This window comes from Corvus hawaiiensis, chromosome 4 (assembly GCF_020740725.1).
Source record: "Corvus hawaiiensis isolate bCorHaw1 chromosome 4, bCorHaw1.pri.cur, whole genome shotgun sequence".
Taxonomy (NCBI): Eukaryota; Metazoa; Chordata; class Aves; order Passeriformes; family Corvidae; genus Corvus; species Corvus hawaiiensis.
Window position 1 is genome coordinate 24,740,520 of NC_063216.1, and position 12,272 is coordinate 24,752,791.

At 43.2% G+C, this 12,272-nt stretch overlaps 1 protein-coding gene across 2 annotated transcripts in view; it reads left to right on the top strand.

Moving 5' to 3' along the window:
* Positions 1–12,272, top strand: part of STAB2 (stabilin 2) — a 77,505-nt gene that overhangs the window by 25,521 nt on the left and 39,712 nt on the right. For both annotated transcript variants that reach the window (XM_048301125.1, XM_048301126.1), the window contains exons 19-26: positions 4,756–4,842; positions 5,358–5,469; positions 6,705–6,885; positions 7,900–7,993; positions 8,186–8,344; positions 8,743–8,838; positions 9,584–9,679; positions 10,665–10,712. In XM_048301125.1, coding sequence (XP_048157082.1) covers positions 4,756–4,842; positions 5,358–5,469; positions 6,705–6,885; positions 7,900–7,993; positions 8,186–8,344; positions 8,743–8,838; positions 9,584–9,679; positions 10,665–10,712 — 873 coding nt within the window. The remainder of the gene's footprint in view (positions 1–4,755; positions 4,843–5,357; positions 5,470–6,704; positions 6,886–7,899; positions 7,994–8,185; positions 8,345–8,742; positions 8,839–9,583; positions 9,680–10,664; positions 10,713–12,272) is intronic.

The window sequence follows — 12,272 nt, forward strand, 5'->3', positions numbered from 1 at the left end:
TATTAGAAATACGTAATTTTCAGCAGCCACAATATTCCCTAGCCCTACTTTCCTCCAGAAACAAAACTGTTCCTATTTAAAAGGGTGGATTTTGACAAACTTTGCTCAGTTAGGTAGAACAGTACAGGCCTTTACTTGGTAACACTCAGATGTTATTTCTGGTAAGAGGGCTGAGTGTCAGTCCAGTCTTACACTTGGAGTAAGCACAGCTCCAGTGAGCTGCCTCTGGACCACGTTCAAGTCCATATCTGGGCCAGTAACAGTTCCGGTACAAAAGGAAAACATTTAATGTCTTAGCTTACAACAGTCCAGAACCACAGCCTTGAAAGAGGTTCCCAGCAGAGCTGGACAGCATCAAAATGTAATGAAGAAAACACTGTCAGTAAAGATCTATTGCCTCAGGCAGTAACTACAAGTGCTGTATGTGCAGTATAATCATAAACCAGGCAGAGTTCCACGCATCAATCTCTGATGCAAAAAGCAATCCACACCCTGAACACTCCAGTTATCTGAATTCCTTACCAAAAACCTACCTAGAAATCACATCCAACATCAATCAACCCTAAAGCAACAGACAAAAAATTATTTAAAGAAAAAATAAACACTATCAGTCACAAAAATTATCCCCCAAATTTAAGTTAGGCACTTCTGTCAGCCTTGAAAGCTTCATGCATAGTTAAAAATATGGTTACATATTCCAAGATTTAAGCAGAGCACTGCTAGCCAGGAGAACACAAACGAGCAATGGCTTGTGCGGTTCTGACTCTGCACCAAGCATTTCCATTGCTCTCAGAAAACAGAAGTAACACCACCTAATAAATATTACTTGCATTTAAAGAGTTAAAAGACACAAACCTTGTAGGAACTGGTAGATCTATACACATACAAGAACTTTGCATCCCTAAAGATGAAACCTTTAGGCTAATGTATACTTATCTATGTAACCAGACCCAAATGCTGAAAGCTGCACCTGACCCTAACTGAAGGACAGCAGGGCTTATTCTTAATGTCACAAAGAGCACAGAAGGGACAACAGGTCCTCAGTACCTGCCTGATGTGTGGACCATGGCTAATTTTGATGATCTCTGACAAGTGGTGCTCGGAGCACTGAAGGAGCAGCTGACCCCAGCTCCCTGCTCCACCTTCTCCCAGACATCATCACTCCTGTGGCAGAGTTGATGGGAATATATGTCTGTGGTCCCATTACTTCTCTGTAAAGGCAGTGTATCAATCTACTACTCAAAGTAGGCAGAACTGACCTTGCCTGCAGGTGCAGACAATTTTCTCTGTCTTCTATTGGGGCATAGCAGAAGAGAGAGACCAGACTCCCTTCCTCAGGCACAGGAGGGAGCAAGTACACGTCAATGGCTGGAACCATTTCAGAGAGGGAAAGAGACTGAGTAGGTGATACCAAGTGGTGCTGAGCAGCAAGGAGAATACCAACAGAGGGAAACATTGCCCACAACAACCAGACAGATTTTTAAGTTCTAAAGAGGCAAAGGCACACTTACAGAGATTTTCAGAAACACAAAGGCAACACCCTATATCAGCTTTAGACATGACTACACAGCTTATAAAAGAGCTTTTGCAATGTCTAAATGCATTTACTAAAATACATCTGACCCACAGGCCTTTAAAACATAGTAGTGGTATTGGTACCTCAGCTATTTGCTGCACAAATGCTTTTGTAAGTCTGGTCTTTTATTCCTTTAAGTCCTGTACAACATGAGGGACTACTAAACCCGTACCTGATTCTTTCCCCAGAGCTCCAGCAATAAATCTGTGGGAGAAATGCCATAATTCATGTTTATTATCTCCTGTCCAATGGCTACAAAACACAGTCATGTAGCACATCAGATGCTGGCTCTAGGATTTATGGTAACTTGACTGAAAAATAAGACATTGGTAGTCACAAGGAGCATAGCTTTGACAAACTCCATATCCACACTCTGAAAGGTTCAACCTCTCTGAAGTTGTGTGTTGAGCTTGCAGAGAACTCACCCTTAAAACTGCCAATGGAGCTTACATCTCCTCAGTAATGTAGCTGCCAACCTCTGCCACCACCACATGGTGATAAATTGTCTAGTCAGGAAAACTAACCACAAGGTGAAGACAAAAAAATATCTATGTACCAGTGGATCATAGTGGAGTGCAGGATCTACGATGTGGAAGCAAAGAATATTTTTCTCTTTGCCACCTATACACAAAACAAATTTCTCTTCACACTGCCTACATTCAAGACTCAACTAAGCAGTGGTTTTCCAGGAAGTAATAAAATATTCTCACAGAAGTTAAGTGTGTAGCCTTCATTAGACTCTCAGACAATATTAGTTATCTTATTATACTGAGCTGAGTAGAGGACATCAGTGCATTCATGCCCTTGTTTTCTTCTGTTGAGGAAGCTTCATATTCCTTAAAAGAAGGGAGTGAAGGAAGGAAAAATGGAGGAAAAAGGGAGAAGGTGGAAACGAACAACCATTCTGCAAAAATCAGAGCCAGCAGATATAGCCCTGGTGCTGCCCCTTGGTTCCAGATTCATTCTCTAACACTTAGAGGTCATAGAACAGACGTACTTAAAATGTACAGGGTATGCTGTCCATAAGTATGCATCTCAGCAGTTGGTATAATGCCTTTTCAAATTCCTATCCCTATTGTTCCCACCTAGGGTGTGTGTGCAGGTTGTTTACCACACACACTCAGTCCCTGTCCCCAGGATGCACAGCCCATCATGGGTGACATTTCCAGACAGGCTCAGCAGTTGCACAAAAGGCACAGGTGGAAGGCATGCCCATATGTTGGTTACTGCTCTCCCAGTACAGTGAGCAAAAGAAGCAGATATGAATACAGGAGACTGCATAAAAATACAAATATAGATGGTACTTTCATCTCTTTTTGGCAATGACTGAATCATCTGGTAATTTCAGCATTATTTTTTTTGCTGTTGCAAAATTCTCTGTATACTTCATAGAAGCTCTTATTTGTTCCTCAGGTTAAGTTCTATTTCAGCCGAGGAGAGATGTGAGGAATGAGAATCACTGTGATGACGCTTTGAGAGTTAATAAACTGAATATGTTTAAAATAGACCTCACATCTGTTAAAAGTTTCCTTTTGATTAAGCATCCTCCCTGAAGTAACAGTCTGCAGACACAAGTTCAGGAAGGATTGAAGAGCTCCCATCTGCTTTGTATCTAAGAGATGCAAATTTAGCCGCACATCTCTCCACATATAAAATTCAAGTCTAGCTATCATGGGAATTTTATTCCCCATTTTATAAAAATTCACTGATAGTAGTCCTGTGAATTAGTAGACAGAAACAATGAAAAGGAATTTCATATTGTGAAAAATACATTATTTAATAAAAGTTTAAAATGCAATAGTAGCAAGGTGCTTTCTGTTCTCCAGGTAAATTGTGCCGTGATATTAAGACTGTGTCACAGAATTCTACATAGTTTACAAATAGTAATGCTTCCCCTTTTGTGCATGGTCCAGCCTCTCTCAAAACAGAGGTGCATTATTGAACACCCAACCTTTCAAAAACTCAGCTGTGCTAGAAACTGCATTATAACAGTAAAGGTATAGAATTGCAGCTCCTTAAGGTGAAGCGTATGTAAAATTTTCCAAAATACTATCTTATACATGGTGAACTTTCCTTTTGGAGTTGAGAGATGTTTGGACATGTCTATGTAGCTTCCATACACTTCTACACCAGGCTGAGAGGAGCTAGTGTACATCTCAGAGCTAAATATCAGAAAAAATACAGATTAGCTGTCCTATGTTACTGACAACAGCACACTCATACTCTGCCATGCAGGAGTTTACACATAAGGCTCCAAGAGCAGGTGTATTCATTTTCCCATACAGCTTCACCCATGAAGAACAAGACAACTCATCCCCTCCTGGTCCCAGCCACTCCTCTCCCAGAATTTCCCATGATATTGGGTAACAGTGAGTGGGAAGCACCCATAGGAGCCATGCCCCGACTACTGCTTGGCAAGTCTGGTTCTTGCAGAAGTCATTAGCCCCCAAGAAGTACTTATATCCTTCTGGCTTCTGGGGCCCCTAAACAGGCTTCTGCACTTCATGAGCACCACTTGGTAACAGGCAGATAAGTATAAAAACTGTAAACTTTGTAAGCCTTTTGCTGATTCCTATTTCCCTTGAATCACACATATAAATGAGTCTTTTCTAATACACTCTCTCTTCATAAATAAACAGATCAAGAAACCAATTCACAAATGAAACAAGAGATACAACTGAAAAGGCCATATAGAGCTGCATGGTGGCTAAATCCCACCCTGGTGCAGAGGGGAAGGAGGAAGACCAAAGCTGCATGCCTGGCTGTCACAGCATCTCCCTGGGGTGAAACATCTTGAGGTTCCTGATCTCAGATGCAAAGGAAACTGCCTGCATCCTAATGGCACTGCACTCCCACTGGCAAATAAGAGAGTGTACACAATATGAGCAGATACACACTGGTGTGTTCATAAGTGGGGACACAATGGGGATTTCTAACACTGAGTCTGATAAGAACAAGGGCAATATCTGGTGGTCTGTGCATCCCCTTATTGAACTGTCAGTGCCCCTCCTGGTTTTTAAAAAGGCCATTGTAGAGCTGGTTCTGGTTCAACACAATGCTTTTCAGAGACCGTTATCCCTATGGGCCTTTCCCAGAGGGCCAAAACACAAAGATTTGGTCTTTGTGCCCTGCCTCTGCCCTAAAGCACTGAAAAAGAGGATATTCCCTTTATTTTGCAGGAACCAAAGTGTTGCAAAGGCTTCTTTGGTGCTGAGTGCAGACCGTGTCCAGGAGGTTTCTCCAAACCCTGCTCAGGAAATGGGCAGGTAAGCAGAGCATCCAGCAGCACCCTGCACTCCAGGGGAGGAAGGATTATGTCCCAAAAGTCCCAGGAGCATTTCTGCACAGCAGGAATATTGGGCTCCACAAGAGCAGCCCCCTCCATCTGTGTGCAGTGATGGCCATGAATTTCAGGTTCAGTTATAGGCAGGAGGGAAAATGAAACTGTCCCCTCTCAGATGGCCAAATTGCAGATTTCTAGGGTTCCAACACACAGCACACAGGCAAGGCTGAGTGGCCCATTCTCATGCTTTTAATTTGCACAGCACAGAGTAATGGCCCAGCTCACTATTCTCACATAGAAACTGCAAAGAAACATAGAATATATAGCAGCAAAGAAAAAGCATACGGTTTTTGCTTTGAAACACCTTTTTCAGCAGAACTGGGGTTCTTCCTGAGAGTCTATCAGAGTCACAAAATATCAACAGGCATATAGTCTCTTTTCTAGGGTAAAGACTTGTTTGAATTCATACATAACAGTCGACTCCCTTCCATATCACAGTGCATGGATGGCCTGGGTGGAAATGGCACTTGTGTTTGCTCTGAGGCATTTCAAGGCTTGAGCTGCCAGTTCTGCTCAGACCCTGGCAAATACGGACCTCAGTGTGACAAAGGTAAGTGCAGCTGTACAGCCTCAGCACAAGAGCATGGGCTATTTCTTTTGGACCCTAGTGATGTCCAGGTAGGAGTTAACTGGTTGCTAAATAGTCCCTGTAGAGGATGAGAAAGATGTTCCTGGGTTATTTTCATTTCTTATTTCAAAGGGACACATCATAAGCCCAAGGTCAGTGCAAATACTCTAAATTACTTTTCCCATGGGGCATAGCTTGTTTTATACTAATTTATTGGGTTTTTTTAATTTCTGTCTCCCTCACTTAAGTAATTGAAAAGAAAATCTTTGCTATTCTGTTCCCATCTGCTATTGCCCACAACAGAACAGATTCTGCCTGCAGTGACAACCATATATAATCTAAGAAAAAACAGATCTATAAACAGGTCATGTTGAGGCCACTTAACTACCCTTACTGAATAATTTCTGATCTATTTTATAGTTTATATTCTGCACTGACAGATTTAATCCTACTGAGCCAAACCACAATACATTTGAGAGTTTACAGCATACATAACATCAAACATACATACATTCTGCATCTACAAAACAATTTTTAGTCTTTTTTGCTATGAAACAGCATGCCAGTCATGAAGCATGGCTCACTTGAAGGTTCAGAGGTACATGGACAAAAGCTGAGACACGAATTCCATAAGGAACTGTGGCAGTTCCTATACTCCAGTCCCACCAAAGTAATAAGTGTTTGCTTTACTGGTCACCACTGGCACTACTTTGGAATGCACAAAGCTTTCCTGCTGTGTCCTTTGGGTACACTGCTGTGCCTCCCAGTAGCACTAATCCACCCAGTCCTAGAAAAGTGCCGGTAGGTCTGTGCTGCTGCTCTGTGTACCCAGCACTTTGCAATCTGTGGAATCTGTGGGCTCAGTGTTTAAAGGCTTACCCTACCACTGAAAGCACAGCAAAAGTCATGCAATTAATAACTTTAATAGTCTAGGACATAGCATTTTGTTCCTACTTCTCTGAAGCACTTTGAAATTCATTGATAAGTGCACTGTAAAAATACAACAGGTTTTAAATAGTTACCCATAAAACACACCGGGAAAGACATGGCTAGGATTAACAAACAAGTCCTCCATCCAAGTGAGATTAAAAAATACAAAATCTTAGATTCTTGAAAAAAAAATGGGAAGAGCTGATTCATAAGAGATTGTAAGGATATCGTAAGGATAAATGCCTTTTTCCACTATGGAATTGCACATTGTAATTTATCTCTGGTAGAGTGCTTCTGCCTTCATGGGCAGTGTGATAACCGAGTAGACAGCGATGGGACCTGTCTTCCTGGATCATGCAGAACTGGATACACAGGGAAACTCTGTGAGAAGCAGATTGTTCCCTGCGAGCCCTCCCTGCAGCTCTGCCATGCACATGCAGACTGTCATCTTAGCAATGGCACAGTGAGGTAAGTCAGTAACTTGCTTCAAATTAATATTCACTATGCTGCAGCTCCTTCCCATTTGTCTGACCAAAACTGTCCCTGGCAGCAGGACACACACAGCAGTCCCTGCAATACTGCTATGCAGCAAATGAGCAATCATGCACCACATCAGCCTTGAGTTGCAAGATAATAATTAAGAGTTCTCAATACTCTGTACCTCATATATTTACCACTGAAAGATAGTTGCATACAGATCTGATCCTCAGTTAAAAGGCTCCCTTCCTACCAACATCTACAGAGGCTTTTAGGAAGCTCTTATTTCTAACCATCCCTTAGTGATCTGGGAGTTTAAACCTTGCTGAAAAAGAATGAAATTCTCAGTTTGGGGATAGATATCTCACTCTGGTCAGCTCTGATACGTTTTTCATGGCACAGCACTACAGAATTCAGCACAGGTTCCTCAGTTCTGACAGGACTGGTCACAAAACTCTGTCACTGCTACAGCTGCCTTGCACTTGCCTCAAGCTCACCTTCACATGCAGCAAGTTCGCCTCTTGGTGCAGTGTATCCGTAACGAGTCACAACAAAGCACAATGGGGGATGCTGCAGAACCTGAGAGCTTAAGTAATTCCCTCCAACAAAGGTTAATCCTGGGGAGGGACCCTGGGAGACAGGGGGACTCACTGTCTTGCATGCATTTCAAGGAGAGAGCCATCTTGTGTCGCTGAACGAGAGCATAGGCAGCCCATAAATAATTTAGAGCTGTTAGCTCAACTTTGCAATAACAACGTCAGCTCAGAATTAATTTCACTCCCTATCTTGTACATAGAGAATGGATCCCTGATTTGAGTCAATTAACCCAGTCAACATTTTGGAACAAAAACCCCATAATGTGCACACTTGAGCTACTTGCATCACGAATCCAAGGTTACCGATTTTAAGCTGCCTATAAATAGCACGTTGCAGTGGAAAACAATCACTTCACTTTAGAGCTGTCCTGTCACGCCTAACGCCTCCTTCCTCCTCTTGTCTCTGTAGCTGTGTTTGCAAACCTGGCTATGAGGGAGATGGCTTGAGCTGCAGCAAAGTTGATCCTTGTGCTGCTTTAGACCCTGGTGGCTGCAATATCAACGTAAGTATGTGCTTTTCCCACAGAAAGGTAAGCAAAGGGGAAGGTTTTGCCAGAAACTTTTGCAGAAGAGTCAGAGTTTTCATTGGAGTTCCAGGTTCTTTCCCCAGACACCACAATGGCTTAGACAAGCCTTATGGCTAAAGCCAGCTGTCCCCTAAGAGTCCTGAATGGATGCCTCTGCATGTCCCCCAGGCTGAGTGCATTCAGACAGGCCCGGGGGAGCACAGATGTGTTTGCCAGGCAGGATGGACAGGCGATGGAAGGGACTGCTCAGCCATCAACAACTGCCTGCTGCCCACCACGGCACGGTGCCACAAGAATGCCACCTGCACATACGTTGGGCCGGGTCAGGTAGGTCCTCACATTCAATGCCACCTTCAGCGCAAGTCCTCAACCATTTTGCTGTGCCAGAGCTTGCACTTCCTACCCTCTTTTCTTCCCCAAATCCTCCTCTCCCTCACAGCCACAATGTTATTTCCACATGGTGCTCTCTACCCAAAACAGTCTCCCTAAATTCCTATCCCAGTGCTGCCTCCTTTCTATGTGGTGGGGCTCTGGCAGCAAACACATTTTTTGTAAGTGCATTAGTAGATGTCAGGAATAAAGGTCTTCTGGAGATATTAATCAGTGTCATTCCACTGAAGTCAGTGCTAAGCTACAGAAACACAGAGAAACTAATTCACTGTGTCTAGAACATGCACACTATTTTAATCATTTTAATGAATTGCTGTGTTTTGTCGAAACGACAGAATGACTGTAAGTGTAAGGATGGATTTCAGGGGAATGGAATTGAATGCACACCCATAAACTCGTGCCTGGAACAAAATGGAAAATGCCATCATCTGGTGAGTAATCATTCCCCGAACAAAGTGTTCAGATACATATCACACCTCACCTCCTGCGCACACCATAGAATTTATTTGCCATTTCAAACCTGCAATTTCTGTTTGAGAAAGCACTTCCCAAGCAGTTCTACAAGCACAAAAAGCTCTGTGTGAACCACATCAGTGTGGTACATGAGCTGAGGACAGGCTGCAAAGGGCTGCTCCCAAATCTGCCAGTACAGAAGGATTATCTCGAGCCTGCAATAAATAAATGCTGTTTCTCTACCAGCAATTACAACATGGATGCATTATCCTGTTAGGATATTTACCCAAGGCAAGCATCTCTACCCAGGCATCTATCAGCTTTATCAGTAGCTGCATGTGCTCTGCTGCAGCCTTTAGTCCCAGCCTCAGGTGGGGCACAGGGACAGAGCTGAAGTGAGGAGCACGGGGGAGCAGAGCATGGATCTGCATAGCCAAGTGAAAGAATAGGGCCCAGAATACGTAGGGAAGAAATAAGACAAGGGGGAGCAAGGGTTTAGATTCCTACAGACTTTGTGCACGGTGGGTAGGTGAGGGGGTTAGTGCCCTGGGCTGATGGAGTGTGTCCTATAGGAAGGTGACAACACCCGCAGAAGATGGTAAAAAGATCCTGTGTGAGTTTATGCTTGTATATAAATGGGTCCTAGTAAGAGGCTTTACAGATCATCATTGCTGGAGTGGTCTCCTGAGTATTTGACAAATTCTCTCTCTTTCTGGTTTGAAGGCAACTTGTCAGTTTGAGTCTTCTCGTGGCTGGGAATGTGTGTGCCCAAAGGGCTACGAGGGGGACGGTAGAATATGCTACGGAAATGCTGCAGAGGTAAGTAAGGTGGTCACTTCCTCTGGGCACAGGACCTACTGCACACTAGATCTTAACCACAGAGAATGGCAAAGCCTTTATAAACAGTCAGAAAAACATGATGCTCACCAGTGATCTCTGCAAAGAGTGTTCCAATGGGAGACACTTGACTGACTCATAAATGATCTGTTGTGTTTAGAAGCATGGCTTAGAAAGGGGCCTAAGGGAGCAGAGCATATTTCTGGCTTCAAACAAATTGAAAATTTGAAAGTGAAAACAAATTGAAAAATGCCAGTCCCAAAGTCCAGACCTGCAGAAGTGCTAAGCACTCACTTCCCAGCTGGGAGCATCAAGCAGTCAGCTCTTCTGAAGTTCGGCACTGCAGTCTCTCTCAGTGGAAATGATCAATTTATCATGTTGAAACAAACTGTGATGACCCACAGGCAGATAAAACCAAAGCAAGTCAATTGGTGAAATAAATATGCATTTAAAAGCACAGGAAAAATGGAAGTGTCCTCAGTTTCAGCTCCTGGCAACAATCTTACATGGCTCTCAGCACTATCTGCCACCCATGCTTATAATATCATCTATCTCTGTTCTAAGTACTGTGGCAGAGTAAGGGCTGGGTGATGTGTAAGATGTACAAATACCAGCTAAAACAACATATATTTCAATTAATTTTGCATGGAGTTAAGAGAAGAATTAAGTTTAAAATCACAGGAAATTAATGCTTAGCCTGGGGTCAGCACATGATATGTACCAAGATCAGGTACACACCTAAGCCCTAAGCAATCCATGGCCTGATTTTCAAGAGTTGGTAACTCACCATTCCCATTACCAGAAAGTACCAGGATTAAAAAAGCATTTATATCCTCTCTTTTCACACACACTGAAAACATCCTCCTCCATATCACATCAACCAGGCCGGACACAGTGAGTTACACCAGAGGCCAGAGCACTTTGGTAATAGCTTACAAACTCACTGATCTCTCTTCTTTCTAATCAGGAGCTATCCACTCTGTCAGAAGCATCTGCTTTTAACCAGTGGGTTAATGTAAGTACACTTCACGGTTAATTTTTGTAGAATGCTCAAGTTTGCAGAAAAACATGAGCCTTGTAGAGTTTAGAAATGGGAACCTCACAGCAATATCTCCATCAGAGAGAGGAAGCTGAAGATCAGGAGAGGCATCAGGGTGCCTTTCCCACCAGTCATGGAGGGGTTGATCATCTAGTTCCCTATTTCTGCCTGAAAAACAACTTCTGAACCCAAATTCAGCAAGTGAAGCTCCATAAGCAGCAGAGCTGGTTCCAAGCCTGCTCTCTGAGGCAGGGAGCTACATAAGCCATGCCTAGCTTCGAATGAAAACACGCTGCAGGCCAGATGACCAGCAGCAGGGTGCAAAAGCAGAGACTGAACATGACCCCAGATGGCTCCTTCCAATTTCTCTCATTTGATAAAATGACAGGTGGGAAGGGAAGACAACGCCTTACCCTCCCTATTTTCACTGTGCTCCACGGCAGGAAAATGCAAGTGTGTGGCCAGTCAGTGTGCTGCTGGCACAGCAAGAGAGCAGGAAAAAACTCAGTCTGTGCAGGCCTGACTCAGGTGCAGGAAATAGAATCATAGAACGGTTTGAGTAGAAAAGGACCTTTAAATGCCATCTAGTCCAACCTCCCTGCCATAAAGCAGGAACATCTTCAACTAGATCAGGTTGCTCAGAGTCCTGCCCAGCCTGACCCTAAATGTCTCCAGGGATGGGTCATCCACCACCTCCCTGAGCAACCTCTTCCAGTGTTTCACCACCCTCACTGTAAAAAAAAAAAAAAAAAAAAACAACACTTTCTTATATCTAATCTAAATCCATCCTTTTTCAGTTTAGAACCATTATCCCTTATTCTTTTGCAAAAGATCCTGCTAAAAAGTCTGCCCCATGTTTCTTACAAGCTCCCTTTAAGTACTGAAAGGCCACAAAAGGTCTCCCTGGAGTCTTCTTTTCTCCAGGCTGAACAACCTCAATGAGGAAAGAGATTAACTTGTTTGGCTCCAGATTATGGAAGAAACACCAAATTAGTTTTTGAACTCCGAAGTTCTGGATACATTGGTTGTCACAATCTACTTTCTATTTTCACATGCTGTCATTTATTACTGGGCCAGCAGTAACATTAGAGGTCCTACCCTACTGTGATTGGCACTGTATGCAAAAAGGTCAAAACCAGTCTCTCCCAGAAAGAGCTTAAAACCTAAATATAAGAGGGCTATAGCAAATACATGGCAAACAAAAAAGAACAGTGATGTGTTAATGAATAGCATCAGAAGAAGTCACAGCACTTTAGTTGTTTTCAGGCTTTTCAAAGGTAAATGGCTTGGGGATCATTAAAGCACATAACTGCAAGGAACACCTCAGGGAGCTTCTTAAGAGAGCTCAATGTGGCTAATTCAGGTCAGTTGTCTGCCTGGCCCTGAGCTCAGATTGTGGCACTGGACACTACAGAGAAACGAAAGAATTTAAAGGAATTGGGCACAAGAGGAAATGCTGCTCACCTGTTAATGTGCTCTTTAGATAATGAGGGAACAAATCAGAGGGAAGATTCTGTATAATCTACTGAAACAGAT